Below are 22,122 nucleotides of genomic sequence, written 5' to 3'. Positions count from 1 at the left end.
ACTCTGGTTCTATCTGGAGGACCTCTGACCTTCATCATCTGCCTCTCAATCTCCTTAAAAACCTAATTTCTTAATAGGTGACAATTGTTCCCATGAGTATGCGGGTATGCACCTAGTGCTATTATTTTCATAGCATTTTCTGTGCCTTTTGTAATGGCTGAGGTCATGGATGCTACAAATGATGCATGCATGCAGCACATTAGGTGGGAGATTTGGTCTAGGTCTGGACTGGAGTTTAAAATAGGTCACCAGTAGTGGTATTCACAACTTACCAGGCATTTCCAGTATGTCATATGTGGCAAATTCTCTCCTTGTAGACATTTTTCTATGTTCCTTCTCAAATTGCTTTTCTTTAGAATACTTACAAAATAACTAATAGCATAAGCATCTCCTGAACATTAAAAACATGAGTGAATGGCCAAAACTCACCCTTTGTGTGATAAATGTGATCTTCTATGTGAGCTCATTTTATTCTGCAAAAGAAATATTATGAAATTAGAGAAAGAGAAACATGAAGAAATCCAGGCAAACCATCTATGTGTGGCTTACTTATACCTTATAAACCAACAGCTATGTGGGCCAGAACACATCAACTCTAATCAGTAGTGGACAGACCAGCCTGTGTGCCCATTTTCTGATTTCCAGGCACAGCAATTGCACCCATTGTAGAAACATACAGTAGCTGTAGTTCACAAAGTTCTCCCTGGGAATTGCTCATAATCAATGTTACTTTAAAAGTGATGGGGGCAGTCTGCTGGCATCAACCAGAGATATCACCATACTCCTTTGGAGGAGTTTTATACATTTGGCTGCTATTTCCTATCCTCATTTGGTGATAGGCTACAAACCTTTGCATGACCACTGCCATGTAAGGACAAGGAAAAGATCATTATGAAAAAACAGCCATGGTGGGATTGTTTCCACTGGAGAAGATGTGCTTAAGGGGTAATATGATTATAAATGTATATAACCAGCATATAATTATCTCTCTGGTACCTTATTTACCATAAGATCTTTCCAAAAGACACAGGGTCATCCCTTCAGATGGAGATATTATCTTAAGGTTTGAAATTCTTTTTTTGCCACAAAAAAATGTTGATAGGGAAATCAAATTGTCAAATTGTCATTTTATAAGGAAGGAAGGAACTTTTTCCACCATCTGTGGTAAACTGGAGAAGACTTTATTGTTCATAGATACACCTTAAATCAGCTACTTTCCATTTTTGAATGGAGTAAAAAGAATTGGCTATTGCTTGTTGGGTTCTACAAATACTTAATTCAATATTATATTATAGTATATATGCCAAAGCTCTCACCCTGAGCCTGAGTTGCTTTTCTTGTGTTGCCAATGATACTCAGTGCTTCAATTAACCAAACCAAATATTCAAATAAAATGAATTTATTTTTCTTATATACATAGCAAGTTTAATATCTACAGCATGTACATAGTACACAGTGACATTTGTAAGAAGCCATTGCATTTACAATTGACCGATTGCGCTTCTCTGAGATCAATGCTTAAGACTTTTAATCATCTACAAATACAAGTACAGATGCCATGTAGGTATGATACTGGTCTAACATTATATAAAATAACACAGTTCTCCAATCTGCGACATTTGTTCCTTATTTAGCCCTATATTTCCTTACTGATCCCATTTTGATGTTTTTTTATATTTTAATATGAAACTGGAGGAAGAACTGCGGAACACATGGAACTGCAGTCAATTAGCAATTTTTTCAAGTGGGATACACCAAAACGTATTGTGCATATTCAAATTCAGAAAAAAAGAATCATCAAGGTATATGACATTAAGGGTCATGCTACAATTAACACTGTTGTGGGTAAAGCTCATTATGCCATAGGCCGAAAGGTCTATATGTGACATGGCTGAATACTAAGTATATGGCCAAATCTCAAACACAGTCCTAGATTTGGTGCATCCCTAATCAATGTGATGCTGTGAATCGAGTTCACTCACTAAAGAAAAGCCAGGTTTACTTTAAACCAGGAACTGCTGCTTGAGATTTGGTTGAGAACCCTTCAGTAGTAGAAAAAGCTGTAGCATAAATGTTACTAGCAGAGAAGCAAATATAGAAGCTAAATATATATGTATGTTATCTGGCCTTGCTTTTCTGCTTTAGCCTGTTCTCATCTTGGTCTTATATATATGGGCTCAGAATGATCTAAAAACATTCCAGGAGACTTTTCATGGAGCCTGGGCACCAGTGGGCCCACTCTTACTCCACCTACACAAAGTGCTAGGAAATTAACAGTGGGTGAAACATAAGAGGTAGGAGAAATTAAGGCAAGAGATGAAAGAAAATGTGTGCAAAAGAGGTAAGAAAGACACAAATGAAGAGAAAGGATTTTTGACAAAAGCCGAACAGACAAACTAGGTGGAAACAGAAAGAGACATGTTTGTGTGTGTGTGTGTGGGCCCCTAGACTTTGATTTCCTGGAGGACTTCCCTGTCCATCACAGCTCTACATAATATCTTTGCCTTTTCCTTTTACTATACATACAAACCAGACAGAAGGAATGATTGCTGTGGTTTTAAAAGGATCATATAATTGCTTTCTCTTTTTTTAAGAGACACATCAGTACCGCAATACAAATATTGCATAGGGAGATGTTAATTTAAGTAGATGTTAAATAAATAAAGGTATTTAGAATATAAATGATTCCATCCAAGTTCTAGAATCCCATTCACCTCTTATTAGAATGAGGTGAGATTCTGACTGTTCCGTTGCTCATCATTTTCAGGTTTCTTGGTTTCATCAGAGAGATCAATCACGTTGTCATGACATTCCAGTGCCTGTGGTTTGGGTTCAATGGAATACTCCTCATCTTCTTTGTCATGGCAGCATTTACAGCACTTGCAGGGTTTGCACATTTTGCCACAGCAGCAGCAACAGAAATGTCTGCATAAAAGAGAGGCCCCTCCCATACAAGAATCCCATGGCTTGAGAGAGTGCATCCACTTTGGAAGAAAGTCCCAGTTCTTTAGAAAATCTGGTAGAATTCGTGGCCACTTTGACTGCAGAACACTAACAGAAATCACAGCAACAATCACACTCACAACTGGAACAGCCACTCCAACAAGGGCCTGCCAGCCAGCAACTGACAGACCAAAGACCAACAGCGGCAGCAAAAAGAAGCACAAAATCAGGTACACCACTGCAAACCACCTGTGTTTGGCTGTCTTGTTGCCGAGTCCTTTAGCTAGTTTAATGGGTACACGCATAAAAGGAATGGGATACCATATAATGATGCCAGAAATATTGAAGAAAAAGTGGCATAACGCAATCTGCAAAACAATAACAAAATGTCAATGTTTATTAGGAAACGATTTATAACATTTGTTTGTGCTACATACTTACATATGCACACCCCTACCTAGATAATATACCCAGTCCTGAATGACCACAATTGTGCAATTCTTTCAGTGTTGACTGCCTACTATGTATGTATCATATGCAGCCCTTAATCACCTTGTATTTGTTCTCAACTTGCCAGTCTTAAATACATTTCTTTCCAATTTTTAGGTCTTTGGTATTCTTCCTGCTCACTCCTAGCAACTAGAAATAATATGCTGTTTAGGTCTCTAAGTTAAAAAATGATTTACAATACAAACCTGTACAGAGTTTTGCAATGTTTCACCAGGGCTTGCTAAAGCTGCAAGTATCGCAGTTGTTGTGGTTCCAATATTAGATCCAAGTGTCAGTGGATAGGCACGCTCAATGCTTATGACTCCAATGCCTAAAAGAATACATCAGGTGAAATGTTGAAACACACAGCAAGCTTTTGCCATGCCTAGGGGGAGACACATGACCTACTGACATAACTTAGTGGCTATGGGATGTGAGAGTGAATGGCATAAAAGCTTTCAGTAATTGGGAGGGTGCACCAGAAAGTATGATATCTTTCTGTTTAAAAGCAAGCAAATACATCTTACCAATAAGGGGAGTCATTGCAGATGTAAAGACAGAACTGCTCTGCACTATAAATGTCATTCCAGCTCCGACCAACATAGCTAGGTAACCCGTCAGCCATGAGAAAGGAAATGGGAAATCTACAAGGAAAAAAACAAAAATGTTACATTGACATTGTAAAATTGAGAAGCAAGAGAAAAATACATAGAAACCTTTCTGGATCTAAATCACTCATTGATGATTCTAATGTATAGCTTTCTGGGTGGGATTCCTAACATCTCACATGACTTGCTTATTTGTAAAAAGACCTCAATTGGTATGATATACTGATTAGACTTTTAAGCTTGGCAATCTTTAGTCCTCAAGATGCTTTGCATCAATAGTTCCCAGCCGTCACAGGTGGAATTCTGTAAATTGCAGTTTGAAAACATTTACTGGAAGAATCAGGATATCTTGTTGCAAACCACTTACTTGTGGCGTGAGTACACCAAGGCTAACTGGTTGAAGTACAGGAGAGATATTATGAAAGTTAATAGTTTCACTGGTCTAATAAACTAATTCCAGTGCAAGTGAGCAATGTGGAATGCCCAACTACCATGGTCAAACAGTTAGTTTGAGGGAGTGTACCAGTTTACAATTATATATCTTTAAATTATGTTCTGAAATAGTCCTACCAGCAATCAAGGAAACCAGGAAGGTAGTGTTAATAGTTACCAGTGTTGATGACCTTTTTGATAAGAACAGACACCCGTCCCCTCAGCATGGAGTTCAGGATCTTCACAATCAATATCAGGCAGACACACAAAACAAAGAGCGACAGTGCCAAGAGTATGAGACCAACAGCGTAATCCGGCAGATCGGTGCTAGCAAACAGGTGGGAACCTACAGAATTAAAATAATGTGAACATCATTATTTCTATCCATTTTTGCTTGGTCTCTGCTAGAGCAATTAAAGTCTGGAAATAACTGTACAACTTCGCTAATCTGTAACAACACTTACTATGATGGCAAAAGATTATATCCCTGGCCTTATCTTTGTACTCACATTTAACTTTGATGGTCTCAAAGCCTTCAGTCCATGTCACATTGTTTTCATCGGTCCAGCAGAGTGACGAAGAGGTGCAGTTCTCAAGACCTGGAAGACTTATATTTACTAATATCTGAAACAGAAAGAAAGCATTTTATTTGTTTTAAGAAATTCATTTAAATAAACAAGTTTAAGAACATGCTTTGTATATCATAACGTTGTAACGGATTCTGTGCAACATTTAATAAAGGTTGTGCTTGACTGTGATATATTGGATATTACTGGGCAAATTTGCACCTGGCAATAACCCATGGCAACCAATCACACTTTTGCATTCACTGTTCTACATGTGGCTGGCTGAACAAAGCGATGACTGAATGGTTGCTATAGGTTACTGCCAAGGTGAAAATCTGCCCATTATTGATATATGAGCCTCTCTGTGTGGTATTCAATGAACCTTTAAAACAAGGAACTAGTTACATGTGTAGGATAATTGGCTGGGGCTTAAAAGCTCCCTGCCTGTTCGCTAGAGCTCCAGAGTTAAGGGTAAGTGCAACATGGTCTTACTACTCAGTCATACTGCTTGCTAGGGGGCTTGAATTTAATTACATTTTAGACTAATGGGGTTATGTCATAAAAGACACTTGTTTTGACCAGGAGCAGTCACCCACAGCAGAAAGCATCTACTGATCACCTGTTTAAAAGCTACTCTTGTAGCTGCCAAAAGGGATTAAAAGGAATACTGTCATGGGAAACCATGTTTTGTTTTGTTTATAGAGCTTCTCCAGCAGAATCCTGCGTTGAAATACATTTTTTAAAAACCCAAACAGACTTTTTTATATTTAATTTTGAAATTTTACATAGGGCTAGCCATATTCTTCATTTGCCAGGGTGCCACAGCCATGTGACTTGTGCGCTGATAAACTTCAGTCACACTTTACTGCTGAGCTGCAAGTTGGAGTGATATCACCCCCCTCCCAGGAGCCGATCAGCAGAACAATGGGAAGGGAGCAAGATAGCAGCTACCAGTAGATATCAGAACAGAACTCAATAGTAAGAAATCCAAGTCCGGCTTGGAACTCCTCCAGTTACACGGGAGTAGGAGAAACAATAGGTTATCTGAAAGCAGCTCTAATGTGTAGCGCTGGCTCCTTCTGAAAGCTCAGACTCAAGCACAATGCACTGAGATGGCGCCTACACACCAATATTACAACTAAGACAAAATACATTTGTTGGTTCAAAAATAAAACTTTAAACGGTAGAGTGAATTATTTGCTATGTAAACAGTGTAATTTAGAAATAAAAAGTATACCATAAAAATCATGACAGAATCCCTTTAAAATGGAAAAATATTATTAATGTGTCATTACATTGTCACAATAAATTTCCTATGTTATCAAGAAGACTGTGCAGCATTGATAATAGATATGGGTATGATTAAGAGGAGGCTACAAAGGCTGATGCACCAGAAGCTAAGATAATAAATGTAAAGAACACATGGCCTACCTTATCACTGCATTCTTTCTTAATCAGACTTTTGTTTTGAGCCAGGGAGTCTCCATTTGCAATTTGTTGTATGACATTCTTGTCAAGCTACAGTAAAAAGAAAGAAAAAGTTAGTAGTAATGTTTTTCTTACTATCTATGAATTGTGGGACATACCACATCAAGTGTGTGTTTTAAATATTTGCTGAAACCTCAGTATGAACATACCTGAATAATTCCTTTTGTGAGAGGCTCTGTGATAACTTTCAGCATGTCTGGAGCATTCTCCCCTGACTCGATATTGAACGACTTTACAATGACATTGGTTAGGTGATATAAATAGCCCGATGCGATTTCGATGGGCAGCAGAACCAGCACTGAGAGCCAGTTAAAGAAATCATGCACTGTGGCTCCTGCAAATGCTCTGTAAAGTACAGAGAAAACAGTAAAATTATCTGCACAATTATTATATAAAAAAAGCCTTTAAAATCTACAGCCAGTATATTGAAAGAGTCATTTGTTTATACTTGAGGTACCTTCTAAATTCATTGCGATCTCCAGACTGCATCAAAGCCACAATTGTATTAGTGACAGATGTGCCAATGTTTGCACCCATGATGATCGGTATTGCTGTTCTGACTGTTAAAACTGAAAAAATTAAAAAGAAAGAAATTATAAATAATACCTTTATTTGGCTTGAACATAAACCTATCAAAATAAAAATGCTCCACCCATTCTCTGTGCAGCAACTAAAATTACATTAGTTTAGGATCTTCTCTAAAAACTCAGTGTGGGTTACAGCTTAGTTACATAGTACGTAATGTGGACTATATGTCTCAGAAACTGCTAATGCAATGGTGCTTTACTTTTACATGACTATATATAAGTAAAGGTGGCCATAAGATCAGCTCGTTTGGCGAGGTTGTCAAATGAGTGGATCTTCCAATTGATATGACCAACCGAGGGCCAAACATTAGAATTACAGTGATGGGCATAGGACCTGTCAGAGCAAGGACTGCATCAATGTGTTGTTGTGGTCCCTGATCTAAGGAGAAAATCAAACCTGCCCATACAATATCTAGCCAATTTTAGGCCAGATATCTGTCAGGTAGTCCTGTCAGGAGCAGCTTAAATCTGCTTGTGTATGACCAGCTTTAGGGCCCTAAAATCTACATCTTAGAAAATTGTAAAGCCTAAAAAGGAGGGACTCTGAAAACCTCACTGATACTCGTTCCACTCCCATAACATAACACTTACTGTTTGATGATACCATGCTGACCACAATAGACGTGGATGTGCTGGAGCTTTGTACAAGGACAGTCACCAGCACGCCAATGACAATCCCAGCAACAGGATTGGACAACACAGAATGGTTCTTAAATATATCTCCTGCAGCTTTACCTGTACCAATAGAAAGGAGAGGTGAGATGCAAGTGTAGACAAGCAGCACACAGTACTAACATGTTCATCAACATGAGCCACACACAGAGGCATCTCTGTGCCAAGATTGAGTTTGCAAGTCAATTAATTCAATAAATTGCATTTTGATTCTGTGTTCCCTTCCTCCTGGGCGGCTGCCTTCTCACCTACTCACAACTAGTTATACAGCTGCCCACACACGACACAGCATTGCAATTATCAGGATGAAACTGGGATCATTACAGCATCACCTAATACTAATCTTTTAATATGCAATATAAACTGTCTCCCAAAACCCACCCTATTTCACTTTCATAAAAAAGTTTTAAGTATGCTTTATCTGCCAGCTCCTACATGGGACTTAGGCCTATATTACACTTGGTGTTTTCTTTGCAGGCAAGAAAATGGTGGCAGAGAAAACACCAATCTGCTCTGATCTGCACCCTGTTTAGTAAGCACTGCCAGGCATGGCATCCTCTGGTCAGAAATACAGAAAGTATGGCGCCAGCACTCTAGTTTTTATATAGGCCCAATATATTTCATATTTTTTCATATATCTCATATTTTCAAAACTTAAAGAAATAAATTCTTGCTCACCTCCAACTAACTGAAATGCAGAGCTCAGAATGTCCAAGGAGCAGACGAAAAAGTACAACAGCGTTACCAAGGAGACAAACTTTACCATTCCCAAGAGCACTGACAATATTCGTTGTTTGGTGGTCATTTCTGTAAAGCAAAAATGAAGATAATTTATTGTCACAAGGCAGCTCTCAAAAAGGGAGGTAGATCATGGGCCCCCAAACACTGTCTCTGTCCAAATTGCTGACCATCAAAGGTTGATGAAATGCCAAATAATAGGGGACATTTATTTACTGTACCTGACCATTTGGGCCCAGTGCTCTTGAGTTCTGGCATGTCCCAAGGATCAATCTCTTCTGGTTCAGGTGTGTCTTTGCATAGAGAAAGAGTTGAGTATGCTGGAGGGAGCTCCTTTTCTGGGTCAGGTGTGCCCTCTACAATAAAAAATGGGTAGACTGTAATAATGTGCCACTATGGCCTACGTACTAATATAAGGCATATAAGACTTTATAGGAAGTCATTACCAGCTGGAGCAGGGTCCATACCAGTAGACCAAACAGGCCTATTAGAGGGATCCACATAGTCTCTTGCATCAAAGGCATGGTTGCCTAATTCAGGAAAGGGTGCCATTTTCTGTTAATGACAGTAGAAATAATTGAGAGGATTACAAACAAGTCCAACAATACATGCATAATGTTGTAAAACCATACAAGGAGTTTAATAAAAAAAGTAATTACAGCAAATTAGAACCCAGATGATTGACTTGAATTCTCCCTCCTTACTTTCACTAAATGTAGCTACCTACAACAACTATTCAGATTTTTGCTTTGACTTTTTAGGTTGTAGACATTTGTAGATTATAAACAGCTGCGGATTGCCTACTATGGGAAACTGCACTGGTACACTATCACATATATATTAGTAAATGAACCCGGCTATGTGCCCCTATAACTGTTTTGCTCAAACAGAACAGAATTTAGAATTTTACCAATAAGTGCAGTGGTAAGGTGAACCACCAATAAGAGTGCACCTAAATTGTACTTAACCCCAACACAAGGGACCAGGGGGGAATTATGAAGATTTATAAAGGCTTAGCCTCCACCAAAAATAGATCAACTTCTGCATATTCATGTATATTCTCCCCTGGGAATTGTTCCATTGATTGTCTCTGCCAAACCAAAATGTAACGCTTGCCCCTTGTGTTTAGCAATGTTCTAGCCTGTCTAGTGTGTACACAAATACAATGCCATATAGAAAGCCAGTGGGTACCCATGAGGTGAAAGGCACATTTGATGCAGCCCTCCGCTGGTATCATAGATCTCTTCAATAATCATTTAGTACCTGCTCTGAACAGACCTTTGCATATAATTCCAAGGAAGCTCATTAAGGTGATGACTGCATGTTGTACAGAGTCATTAAGTAAAATAATTGAAGAGGAAGCATTACACAGCAAGCATTGTATGGAAGGGCACAGAGCTAGCAATCTCCTGTAGGAGATGATGGATGCCTATCAGATAAGCATCCGAAGCTAAAGCAATACCCCCTATGTATTTAACTAGCAGGTGACCTTTCTTTCAACACAAGAGTTATTTCAATGAAATCCCCTTTGAATGAAAGAAGACTGATCAATGTAGGGCTAGGCCTGGCACACAATGAGTCTCTATCTGATAAGTGCTGGTTTATTGACCTGTTCAACATTTCCCTAGCCTGGAATGCTGCAGGGAATCTGCTCACATGCAAAGGCAGGGGTTCCAACCTTTCTTACTCGTGAGCCACAATCAAATGTAAAAAGATTTGGAGAGTAACACAAGCACCATAAAAGTTCATGGAGGAGCCAAATAAGGGCTAAAATTGGCTATTAGGCAGTCTCTATGTACACTATCAGCTTACAGGGGGCTTTATTTTGTAGTAAATCTATAGTAAAACATGCCCCCAAGTCAGGAATTCAAAAATAACTCTCTGGTTTGGGGGCACTGAGAGCAACACCCAAGGGGTTGGTGAGCAACATGTTGCCTCCGAGCCACTGGTTGGGGATCACTGTGCAAGGGAATTGTTTTAGGTTTTACCAAAAGCGGTGTGGTCAAACACAAATGCCCTTTGCTATCCTAACATCCTGCCTTGCCTTAAAGAGGCACTATAGTCCAAAACTAATTAGACTAATTAGGTATTTTAAAAATCCAGTCTACAACATAATATACAAAGGTCTATATCAGTGCAGCTGTTTCCATGACGCCCAACTGTACCCCCTGTCCCACCACATCGCCTGCTCTATAGGTGGCACAATATTGCCCATTTGTACACCATAAAGAGAATAAAATTATGTAATATTTCATGTTTTCTTTGAAGTAACTCCCAGACTGCCTCTAATACTCAGAGACACGTATAGTATGTAAAAACACCATGCACAGAGTAGAACACTGCTCCCTCCAGGCATCACGCAGGGCAGGTGCCTTTAGCGAACTGCTTAATCCACTGTGCTTCAGTGGGTTAAGGCTGTACCTGCATAATTTATTCCACCCACAGAAGTTTATGGTCCGTATATCCCTCACATTAACATTCCATTTGTGCACAGGAATGAGTATGTGGTGCCATTTACTGATACTTCTGTAACTGTTTCAAACACCTGAAAATGACACATAAGAATCTTCTGCAAGTATGTTTCTGGGGGTCAGGTTCCTGACTAGCGGTAGAACCAATTTGGCTTCTAGTTTGGGAACAGTCATAGATTTTCTAGAGCAAGGGTTCTAGGATTCCAGACCACCCTAGTAAATATTGAGATGTACTGTATTTTTTATAATAGCCATTAACATTGGTTTCATCATATGAGAACTAAAGCTAAGCAAAGAAGTAGGGATAAAATGCAGCATATTATATTGTGAGGTTCTCTACCAGCCCAAGGCATCCACAGCCCTTTAGCAGTGAAGATCTGTGCCTTCAAAGATACACCAGTCAGGGGTGTATTTATATATAGGCCTGTGCCTACAGTGGCAGCTTTTGAGGGACGGCTCTTGGTTACCTATATAATAGAATTTCCTTTTTTTAGAAAAAAATGAAAAAAATCCCCCCAGCTGCTGGAGAGTTCCTGCAGAAATCCAGCAACGGAGCTGGGTGGGGTGAGGAGGTATGTGGCCGCAACGTGTGTAACACATGCACACACTGTGTGTAACGTCACTTCCACTGACTAGGCAGTGTATTTAGTTCTGTTGACTAGAGTGGCAACCAACCTAAATACAACTTTGGCCCCAGTAGCCCCCCATCTTCATTTCTGCTCATTCACTACACATGCTCTGTGCTGCTGTCACTTACCTGAGCTTAGGGGCCCACTCACAATATACTGTATATATAGAATATTAATATCACGATACAAGTCTGATAAGTAATTTGATTCTTATTACATGGCAGCTTATAAATCAGAACAATTAACATTGAAGTTAATAATCAGCCATGTAGTATCAGCTACTAAGACAGATGCACCTCATTTTCTGCTTGATAATTTGCAACGACCCCTAAGCTCAGCTTCTCAACAGCTGCTCAGAGCAAACTGGGCATGTGCAGTGCCACTGGCACTTCTAACAACATTCAAGCTACTGTGACAACTTTGAAGGCCTGGATCATTTCTGCTATTGAGATGCTGAACCTTTAGGCTGTTGTGGTAAGTTCATTATATTAAATATAGCATTTCTACCTATATTCATGTTTAGCATTTAGTTCACTTTTAACAGGATCATTACTGCATTCACCATACCCTTACCTTTTGTTTATATATAGTGCCATGTTATGAATTTTTATAGAGACTGTTCATCGGTCTCTGCACCATTGGTGCTTAAAATTGTAGCTCTGTATTGCAAGGGTTATTTGAAAGAACTATCAAAACACACACCTAATTGACAGATAATGTTTAGTGTAGAGATACTGACTATATGGGCAAGTAACTAAATACATTAAACACAATATATTTCCAGTGTATCCTTGAACCATGGACAGTCTTTTCTAATGTATTTTGTAATTACAGCCCAGTGAACTTCCCCAACCTGATGGGCATGTTTTGCATCACTGGTGAGAGACAATCATTGATCTTCTTAAGATATTTTTTTAATCACTGAATAATCTTGATCAAGGATCTGCTGTCCTTGGTTCTCAAGGTGTAGCTGAACTACAGTTTCTGCTCACTCATAGTGTCACCAATATTCCCAGCAAAAGTGCAGCGCAGTAGGTAGTGTTACCACATCACCCCTTTATTCAGATGAAATCTACAACTGACTAATTAGCAATTACTAGCAGAAACCAATCCAGCAAGCATGTACAATGAATAATAAATAAGCCATATTATATATGTATCCAATTATAAAGGGGTGAGGTAGCAACCCAGAAGTTTTGCCTCCACCTGTCACCATTCTGCAGGCTTCATCCCATCCGTTTCTCAGCCCAAATAGGGAATTTTTTTCGGGGGGGGGGGGGTTAGTATATGATGAAAAAAACAATTTATTATCCATTTATGTCCATATAGCATGGGTAGGACTGTAGTACTACTGCTAGTAGTACTGTTTATAACAATCATTTATGCAGCTGCCATGCTTCATAGCTGATTAGTAGTCTGCTCATATGTACAGTACATTATGGCACTTTCAGACTGTGCCTTTCCCTAAGGGAATATAGATTTGCCCTGCAGCATGTAGATTTTATGTGCATTAAAGGGAATATTATGTCACCCTGTTCTCTTGGGTGACATTTATATTTTAAGGATAGGTTATGTATTTGCAGAAAGAGACTGAGCTCTTTCCCCCCCAGAATAAAGACACTACATACAAATAAGTGCAATCTGGATGAGCCCTCTGTTTCCCTGCAAGCATACCCTTCACCAGTACAAGGGTACCTTGTTATCCATGGTAAAGCTAGTTCCAGACGTACTGGGCCAAATAAAAGAAAGCAAATTCAATTTAGAAACATTTCTAGAACATTTATAAATCTATATAACTGTTAAAAATGCAACATGCAAAATATCTTATTATTATACATTCTCATGGCAATACACCTGTCTTTTTTGGAACCATGTCCCAGAGAGAACGATTATTGGTCATGATCTATAAACATCACCTTACTAATAGTCAATGTGCCCGGAACTTTGTACAAGACGTGGCAGTAGGAGAAAGTACAGTAGAACAGTGGGCCCTTCTTTGCATACAATATAATGAAGCAGTAAAGGGAACTAAAGGTATAATTTAAGCTTGCATATATAAATGACTTTTATTGCATAGGGATGTTGTACTACTTCCCACAGCCAATAGCAAAGAAAATGTAGCCCCGCTTACAGAGGGTATTCAGTGCAGACCAACATTTAGGGGCATGCCTATGGAACCCAGAAAGTAAGAAAATCTGATTTGAGGGCTGCACTTTATTTGGAATAAGGCATGCTTACCCAGTGCATAAAGGTAATTTTTAGATGCAAACTTACACTTACATCCCCTTTAACATCCTAAACATTTTCTTTATGTAGGGGGTCATGGGGACTGACACTGGCATCCCATAATTATAGTTATTGAATATTCTTTTGGTTTTTTTTTTTACAATTGCAAATATCCTGCAGTTACAGCAATATGCTGATGAAAGGAACTGAAGATAACATGTATACATGCATGTCTGACACCAGCCTCCAGCTGTGGTGAAACTACAACTCCTAGTATGTCCCCTGTCAACCTTCCATTGTTGGAGTGATGCTAGGAGTTGCAATCTTAACAACTGGTTAACACAGGCATTTATACATCGAGACATTTGGCTATAGCACCTTCCTAGGAAAAGCAACAACATCCTTATTGATACAATTAAAACTCGGATACACTTGGCAACCAGCTGGAGAGAGATATAAACTGTGCCAATGGCATAAACCCTAAATATTCTCTCACATTGGCCCAGAAAAGATAAAAAGAAGGATATGTTGGAACGGTTTCCCACAGCAGGAATGCAGTCACCTGATGCCGTGTGTCAGTGCCCACACCGCCTGGCATTCTCTCCTCTGCAGTTATAACCATTCACATCACACAAACAGGAAACAGTTGGCTAAATAAATGTAGTGTTATAATAAATTATAGGCAACTGTACTGATTCACATATACAAATGACAGTTAATTGTATTGGGTAGTTGATAGTGGGCCTATTAAAAAAAGTTGCATTTGCTTCTAACAAAGGTTTGGCCAATATAATTCTAGTTGTCAGAGCTACAAATCCCAGCACCCCTAACTGCAGATGCTAGGAGCTGTAGGGCAGAGATCCATGGGCTCCAATAAAATGCAAATTCACAAGCACTTACTTAAAATTCTTTATCAAATCTGACCCAAAAGTGATAGAAGAAAGCAGCGGAAAGCCCCACAGTGCAGGAATGTTTAATGTTGCGGCACTATGTGCCCCCAGTGCAAAAATATTCTTGATTGTTACAATTATTAAAAAGTTATGCTACCTACACACACCCCTGCCATTCTTCAACTCCCAGCATGTCTCTGCAGCTGAAGGGATGCTGGGAGTTGCCATTTATCACACAAGTGCAGATTTATCTAAAACACTCCTGTGCTGTACTACTATACATGGGGAAACATGAATTATACTGAAAGTCAAAGAAACAATATGCATAAAGGCAGCAAACACCTAGGGGCAAACAGACACAAATGGCACATATGGATATAAAAGAAGTACAAAGCTGAGCATTACACGTCTATAAACCAATATATATGTATATATGTGCATCTTACCTGAGGATTCTGGAGAGGAGAGGTAGGGACAAACGTGGGAGAGAGGAGAGGATGGGATGGCAGGTACCCAGTGCCAAGCTGTATATATAGGCGGGAGCTTGTCCCCATGACACACCCAGGTCACTTGGTGACACCCTAGGCCACTGCCTACCTGCCTCATTACCCTGCCCATCCTAACAGCCCCAGCCAGCAGCACTTTCACATGATCGCTCTTATCATGCACCTTGGGGATCACTTTGGTGCCCTATAGCCGGGAAGTTCAGTCAGTGTGTGGGAATGCATATGGAGTGGGCGGGCTGGGAGCCCGGACGAGACTGTGAGAGACATGATTACAGGCGGGAACGCATGGCTGCACTCTCTGAACTTGTCCACTCGGACAGTTTTAGGGCAAAGGATCGATAAATGTTCAGCGCCTGACTGAATGTTACATAACAGCACCCAAGAACACCCTGGAATTATTAGGCAGTTACAGTTAACCCCAGTTTTAGGACATCTTATGCAGAATGCGAAATTCCCCCCCTGACGTGTGGCGCAGAATCGCTTTTGCCTGGGTGCTGTGAGGCGCTAATGTTATCCTGTCATGTCGGGCACAAGTTGCTTATCTTCTTCCATTGTTTTCTTATAAAGTAGCACAACTGGTTTTAGTCGTTTCACAAGCCTTTGTCATTTTTTTGGTAGCTGAAGGTTTGGCACACGTTGGAGCATATGTATGAAAAAGTGAAACTGAGCTTCTCCACAGCCAGTGTCAGACTGGGGTGCCAAGGGCCCCCAGAGGCAGCTGCCTAGGGCACAACGATTGGGGGGTGCCCCCAAACTTGCCTACCCCTAGGTTGTGCTCTGGTTTCATTTCCCCCACCGCTTGTCATTACGTGGTGAGAGCAATGAAGTATCGCTTGCGATAGCCAGGCCTGGATTTGTGGAAAGGCCCAGGCCTAGGGCGGCAAAAATTGGGGGGCGGCATGCCGCCCCGCCGCACCAAAATATTAAAGTTTATTGCGCATACGGAGCAATGGGGACCTCTTCCCCACTGCTCTGTATGCGATTGAAAAGGGCCGTGCAATCGCGAGTTCGCGCATGCGCGGGGGGAGGTTCGCCGAGGTTCATGCGCAGGGGGCGTGACAGGGGGCGGCCTCGGGGCACCCGGCCAACAAATCCAGCCCTGGCGATAGCGCAGGGGCAAGGTGGCCGTCCGGGTTGCCTAGGGTGTCCAGTCGGCTCGGCCCACCTCTTCTCTGTTTACTCACTTTCTTTAATCTCTTAATTACTTCTTTTTACATTCTATTATCTATTCTTTCCTCCATTTCTTCTGTTTCTTTTCATAGAATTGAGTAATGTCTATGGTATAGGCATACAAGGAAAATGGGTGAGCAAGAGGGCCTACTCACACCTGGGCCCACCAGGAGTTTTCCTGGTATCCTGGTGGGCTAATCCGACACTATCCACAGCCAAATAGAGGGAAGCTTGACAGACGTTTTATAACTTGTATGGGATATTGTAAGCTCTTTTGGGCAGGGCTCTCTTCACCTCTTGTATCGGTTACTGATTGCTTTATATGTTACTCTGTATGTCCAATGTATAAAACCCACTTATTGTACAGCGCTGCGGAATATGTTGGCGCTTTATAAATAAATGTTAATAATAATAATTTAAGGGCATGGTTATCAAAGGATGAAACTAGGGTTGCCATCTAGCTGGCTTTCTGCTTAACATCATGGTTATTGATAGGACAAAAAAATAAATATATAGAACGTGGCAATGATTGGTGAAACAGATAAATATGCTCTCAGGGCATCTTGCCCTAGTTGGCACTTTACTGGGGGAGGCTTCATTTTGTAACAAATTCAATCCTTTTGTTGCAGGATTGACAAAAAGTATCACCCCTGTATCATACTGAAAATCCCATACAGGTGAATAAAGAGCAATTACATTTCCTTCTAGTGAACTGTGGTGAGCGTTTGTAACCTGGGGCAAGTAGCAGAATTTTGATGCCACCATAGGAGGCAGCCAAACAAAATCAGATACTGCATGTCTCAACGGGAGTAATACAAGTTCCAAAGTTTGATATAGATCTAATGGGGGAATATAATAATAATATATATAATATATGCAATAATAATATAATTGTATATGGTTTTTGCCAACATTCAAAAGGATTTAGCAACCCATGTACAAGGACAAAATTGTATACCAATGCCCAAAGTCATCTTACTTTAAATTCAGCTCTTTTGGCTTATAAAAATATGTCACATTAAAGCATATCTTAGTTAAAAGCACTATGTGCCTCTGGAGAAGCAAAGTCTGGGGTTACTTAACAGAAGAAAGTATGGGGGCTACCTTTTCACATCATGACAGTGAGACATGACCAGGTTTAAATAGGCTGCTCTAAAAATGTATGGAACCTTTTGCAGATCAATCAATGCCAATGCCTCTATAAATAGTAACACTTAGAAGTGTGTTTTATTAGCACAATTTCCTCTTTTTTGTTCACTACACTGAGCTACCGGTGTAGCAAACCTAATAACATGGTGTTAAAAAGTCCACGTTGTACATTTTATAGCATATCAAACAGAAATTTGCCTCAAGGCTCACTCCTGCAGTGTTGGCCTCATTACTTTACATTGTGGTGTGTAAAACGTATATTACCTTATTTTCCTCATTGTACATAGCTATTACTGGGGGTCTAAAACTGACACCTCCAGCTGATCACAAATTTTAGGGATCTACACAGTCTACACAGGCAGCTCCTGTTCCCAGCAAGACTTTGTCCAGGTAACATGGACAAGGTTTATACTAGATTTAGCTACAATAGCTGCCTTTCTATACCTATAGTATTATTGGAGAACACATTGGTGCTAGGGTAATAATAGACACATTCAAAGTGGAGTAGACCCAGTAAACATTTTGTGTCTTTAACTGCTATTCATTTTTGTTAGAAGTTATAGTTTGCCATTCTTTGGTTAAAAACGTATGGTATAACAATAGCCCCAGGTTGACTGACCTGTGGAATATATTTCTCTATTCGGAGGCAGATTTAAAGTGACATTTGTTTCTGTCTCTATGTGCCACAAGGTTGCCACCTTCTGGTTTTAACCTTGACACACCGTTCTTTGCAACATCCTAACCCCACTCCTGACAGTACTGACCCCACCCCTGATGTTATTGACCCCACCCCCATGACGTTGCCACCAGTGTCGGACTGGCCCACCAGGATACCAGGAAAACTCCCGGTGGGCCCAGGTGTAAGTGGGCCCTCCTGAACATTTGGCCTGTTTTATGGTCATTCCCTATTTCTGAATGGGAAGAAAGAGGAGAAATAGATGGAAGAATAGATGCTAGTATGTAAATAAAAGACTAGGAAAATAAAGAGGTTGGGTGAGGAAAGGAGGAAAATAGTTTGGAAAGTGGGCCTATAGTCTAAGGTTTCCTGGTGGGCGCCTGGGTTCCCAGTCCTACACTGGTTGCCACCCGCCCGCTCCCCTTACCTGGTCTCACTTAAGCCTGGTAGTGGCAATCCTAATGTGCTGACTTATTCATACATGTGTTTGTCCACTTTCAGCATGCCCATGCATTTAGCTTGGTGGGCTCACAAATCTGCTTTTGGGTGTATTATTCCCTCATGCACACTCACCCAGGATCTACATTTGGGTGAAATGAAAAGCATACAAAACCCATTTCCTACCTCAAAGACTTGTGGGATATTAGCACGCACAGACTAAATTTGTAAGCTACCAAAGCCTGGTCATGCCACTGGTTTCCCCACCCAAAAACAGGGATATGTCATCCTGCAGCTCCTATGTGGAGGCATTATAGTGGTGATCGGTTCCCTCTAAATTGAAACTAAAGCTTAACAAAGAAGTAGACTTTAAATGCTACACATTATGTTTGGGGTTCTGTACCAACCTAAGGCAGCCACAGTCCTTTAGCAGGGAACATCTGTGCCTCTAAAGATGCTCCCATTAGCTCCCCATCTTCTTTTCTGCTGATTTACTGCCATGCTCTGTGCTACTGTCACTTACCTGAGTTTAGGGACTCACTCACAATGTACTGTATATATAGAATATAAATGTCATGATACAAGGCTGATTAGTACTTAATACAGACCCAATTTTCTGCTTGATCATTAGCAACAATCCCTAAGCTTAGTTTCTCAACAGCTGCCCAGAGCACACTGAGCAGGTGCAGTGCCACTGACACTTTTAACAAAATGCAAGATGGGGAGCTCCTGTAAAAACTTTCAAGGCCTGGATCATTTCTGTTAAAGAGATGCTGAACCTATTGCACCCACCCAGTCTGTTTTGATGAAGCAAAAGTGCTCCTATTGAAGCAGGAGAACCCTGGAATTACTGCCACCTTGAAGGTGGTTGGTGATTTCAGGGTTCTCATTTTGGGCTGCTATTTCAGTAGCAGCAGAGAGAAACAGCAGACAATGCTGTATATGATATGTGCACCTATAGATATAAAACAAGGGCACATAGGCAGTATTTTAGCTGTACATGTGTTTATTGCTGGATTAATGTTAAAACTACCCTTTGAAATTCAGTATAGACAATCAATTGATTTTGAGAAAGAACGTGGATTTATGAAGGTTTAGCTTCTTTGAAGAGGTAAGTAGGTAACTGCTTTATAGATAGCGGCCCATAAATAAGGTTTGAAGGTCAATATGGCAACGTGTTTCTAACGGTAGGAAGAAGGCTGAGTGATATAGCTAAACTGATTCCAATTGTGCTAGACTTGGGACTACATTTGTCAGGGGTTAGACAGATTAGATAGATTCTAATTTCAATAGCAATTTAGCCTGTTATCCAGAATGTTCCGGACCTGGGGTTTTCCGGATAAGGGATGTCCATAATTTGGATCTCCATACGTTAAAGGAGAACCATACCCCCAGAATGAATACTTAACCAACAGATCGTTTATATCATGTTAAGTGACCTATTAAAGAATTTTGTCAAACTGGAATATATATTTATATATATATATATATATATATATATATATATATATCAGTAAATATTGCCCTTTTACATCTTTTCCCTTAAGCCACCATTTTGTGATGGTGTGTGTGCTCTCTTAGAGATCACATGATCAAAAATAGTGCAGTCCTTACTGCAATAGGAAGAAGTGTGAGAGTAAAAGACAGAACACTGCCAATTAAGGTGGCCATACATGACCTCACCATGTGGATCTTCTCCACCTGCAGGTGGGTGATATTGGGCTAAGTTGGTTGTTTGGTCCTGGGGCTAAACGATCGAATTAGAACGGTGGGTATAGGCACCATCGGTTTGGGGACCACATCAATGAGCCAACAAAGTCCCTGATCAGATGGAAAAATCAAACCTGCCCGGTTCAGATCTGGCTGATTTCAGGCAGGCCTGTCGTTCCTGCCCATACACAGGCAGATAAGCTGCCAAATTGATCTAAAGGGCTGATAGAATCAGCCTGTGTATGGCCACCTTTAATTGGCTAATGTGACCTAACGTATGTGATTACCCAATGGCACATACTACTAAAAAAGTATATTTTTATTAAAATGCTTTATTTATATGAAGCAGGGTTTTACATATGAGCTGGTTCATGTGATATATTTTCACAGAGACCTACATTGTTTGGGGCTATAGTTTTCCTTCAAGTCTACAAAATCATTTAAACATTAATTAAACCCAATTGGATTGTTTTGCCCCCAATAAGGGTAATTATATCTTAGTTGGGATCAAGTACAAGGTACTGTTTTATTATTACAGAGAAAAAGGAAATCATTTTTAAAATTGTGAATTATTTACTTATAATGGATAATGGGTTTCTGGATAATGGATCTCATGCCTGTAATTATTTTACTGCTTCCATCCACTTGAATACTATACAAAATTGCATTACTAAAGAGTGATTTATCACCCACTAGGCAAAATTGAAGCAATTTTTTCAATTTGAGATTTTCAAACTCACAAATTCAAGTGTTCAAGTTTTTTTCCATGATATTATTCAATAATATACAGTATAAACAAACATTTGAGGGTTTTTTTAAATTGTGAGTTTTAAAAATTCAAAAATAGAAGAGAAATGTGGATTCTATAAGGAATTTATTTTGTCAACAAATTCATGTGAATTTTTTCCCTTTTTTAAAAAAAGTGTGTTTTCCAATAAAGAAAAAAAAATTCAAATAAAAATTTGAATTTTTATTATTTACTACATAATTTTTAGTTTTTTCACCCCATACTGCTCACAAGCCTTAAGGCAGTGAATACAATTGAATACAGTGAATGCAATACAGCAAAAAATTTAAAAAAATGCTGCAAAATTCATTCATATGAAAATTCACAAAAAAGTTTGTTTAGAGCGTAGGAACATTTCTGTAATAGCAATAGCAGAAAAACAAAAAAGTAGGACAGGTAGGGGGAGGTTGTGATTATAATTTGATTTTTCTTTTGTCCTTAATAAAATTAATAAAAATATCCTTGTCCTTAATTAATAAAATTAAAAAACAATGAATGCAAAAAAAGGAAATTTTCAGTTTAACTATTCTGCACAATTCAGGACAAGAAATAGAAAGATATACATATTTTTGTTTTTAAATGAGTGCAATAGGATGAGCACATTCCCAGCACAAGTACTGTTACACGTATGATGAACCCAGATGTATAGTTCTCCTTTATTTCCCTCAGGTCAATCCAGGCACAGCAATCCTGAGCAGTCTTTGCACCCTTCTGTTAAGGTGGCAATATATGGGCCCATACCTCCCCCCTCCAATTCGTGTCATCGAGTGCATCTTGTAACTTGTCACCCGCTGCTATGTATCAATACTAGTGTAAGACTTGCATATCACTGTTAATCATGCTGTCTGCAGAACAACCTATGATATATTTCCAATTAAATGTATATGAAGGCCTTTTTTTTATTTATTTTAGTTTATAGACCTTTAAAGTTTCTGATAGTGATGATG

General features: G+C 39.7%; 1 protein-coding gene across 3 annotated transcripts; it reads right to left on the bottom strand.

Moving 5' to 3' along the window:
- Nucleotides 1-1,383: 1,383 nt before the first annotated feature.
- slc34a2 (solute carrier family 34 member 2) lies at nt 1,384-15,298 on the bottom strand. 3 transcript variants are annotated; one of them, XM_018089588.2, is made up of 13 exons: nt 15,186-15,298; nt 8,970-9,078; nt 8,745-8,879; nt 8,464-8,592; nt 7,705-7,848; nt 6,984-7,095; nt 6,676-6,871; nt 6,470-6,556; nt 4,982-5,096; nt 4,651-4,818; nt 3,960-4,076; nt 3,639-3,763; nt 1,384-3,311 (listed from the first exon to the last, which is right to left on the bottom strand). In XM_018089588.2, the coding sequence occupies exons 1-13, from the start codon at nt 15,291-15,293 to the stop codon at nt 2,721-2,723; spliced, it is 2,136 nt and encodes a 711-aa protein (XP_017945077.2). In that variant the 5' UTR covers nt 15,294-15,298; the 3' UTR covers nt 1,384-2,720. The 3 variants fall into 3 exon arrangements, with proteins under 3 accessions (XP_017945077.2, NP_989302.2, XP_031753133.1); NM_203971.3 differs by having other exon boundaries at nt 15,186-15,233; XM_031897273.1 differs by lacking the exon at nt 15,186-15,298 and adding an exon at nt 13,319-13,347.
- Nucleotides 15,299-22,122: the final 6,824 nt, after the last annotated feature.

The sequence above is a fragment of the Xenopus tropicalis genome, chromosome 1 (genome assembly GCF_000004195.4).
Source record: "Xenopus tropicalis strain Nigerian chromosome 1, UCB_Xtro_10.0, whole genome shotgun sequence".
Taxonomy (NCBI): domain Eukaryota; kingdom Metazoa; phylum Chordata; class Amphibia; order Anura; family Pipidae; genus Xenopus; species Xenopus tropicalis.
Note: the sequence above shows the minus strand (reverse complement) of the source record. Positions and strands in the feature narration are given on the sequence as shown.

Coding starts and splice junctions, on each gene's coding strand:
- slc34a2 (XM_018089588.2), bottom strand. CDS start 15,293: ATGGGGACAAGCTCCCGCCTATATATACAGCTTGGCACTGGGTACCTG. Junction 7,849..8,463: donor TGCATTTCAGTTAGTTGGAG/GTGAGCAAGAAT, acceptor CTATTGGTACAG/GTAAAGCTGCAGGAGATATA. Junction 6,872..6,983: donor GATCGCAATGAATTTAGAAG/GTACCTCAAGTA, acceptor TGTACTTTACAG/AGCATTTGCAGGAGCCACAG.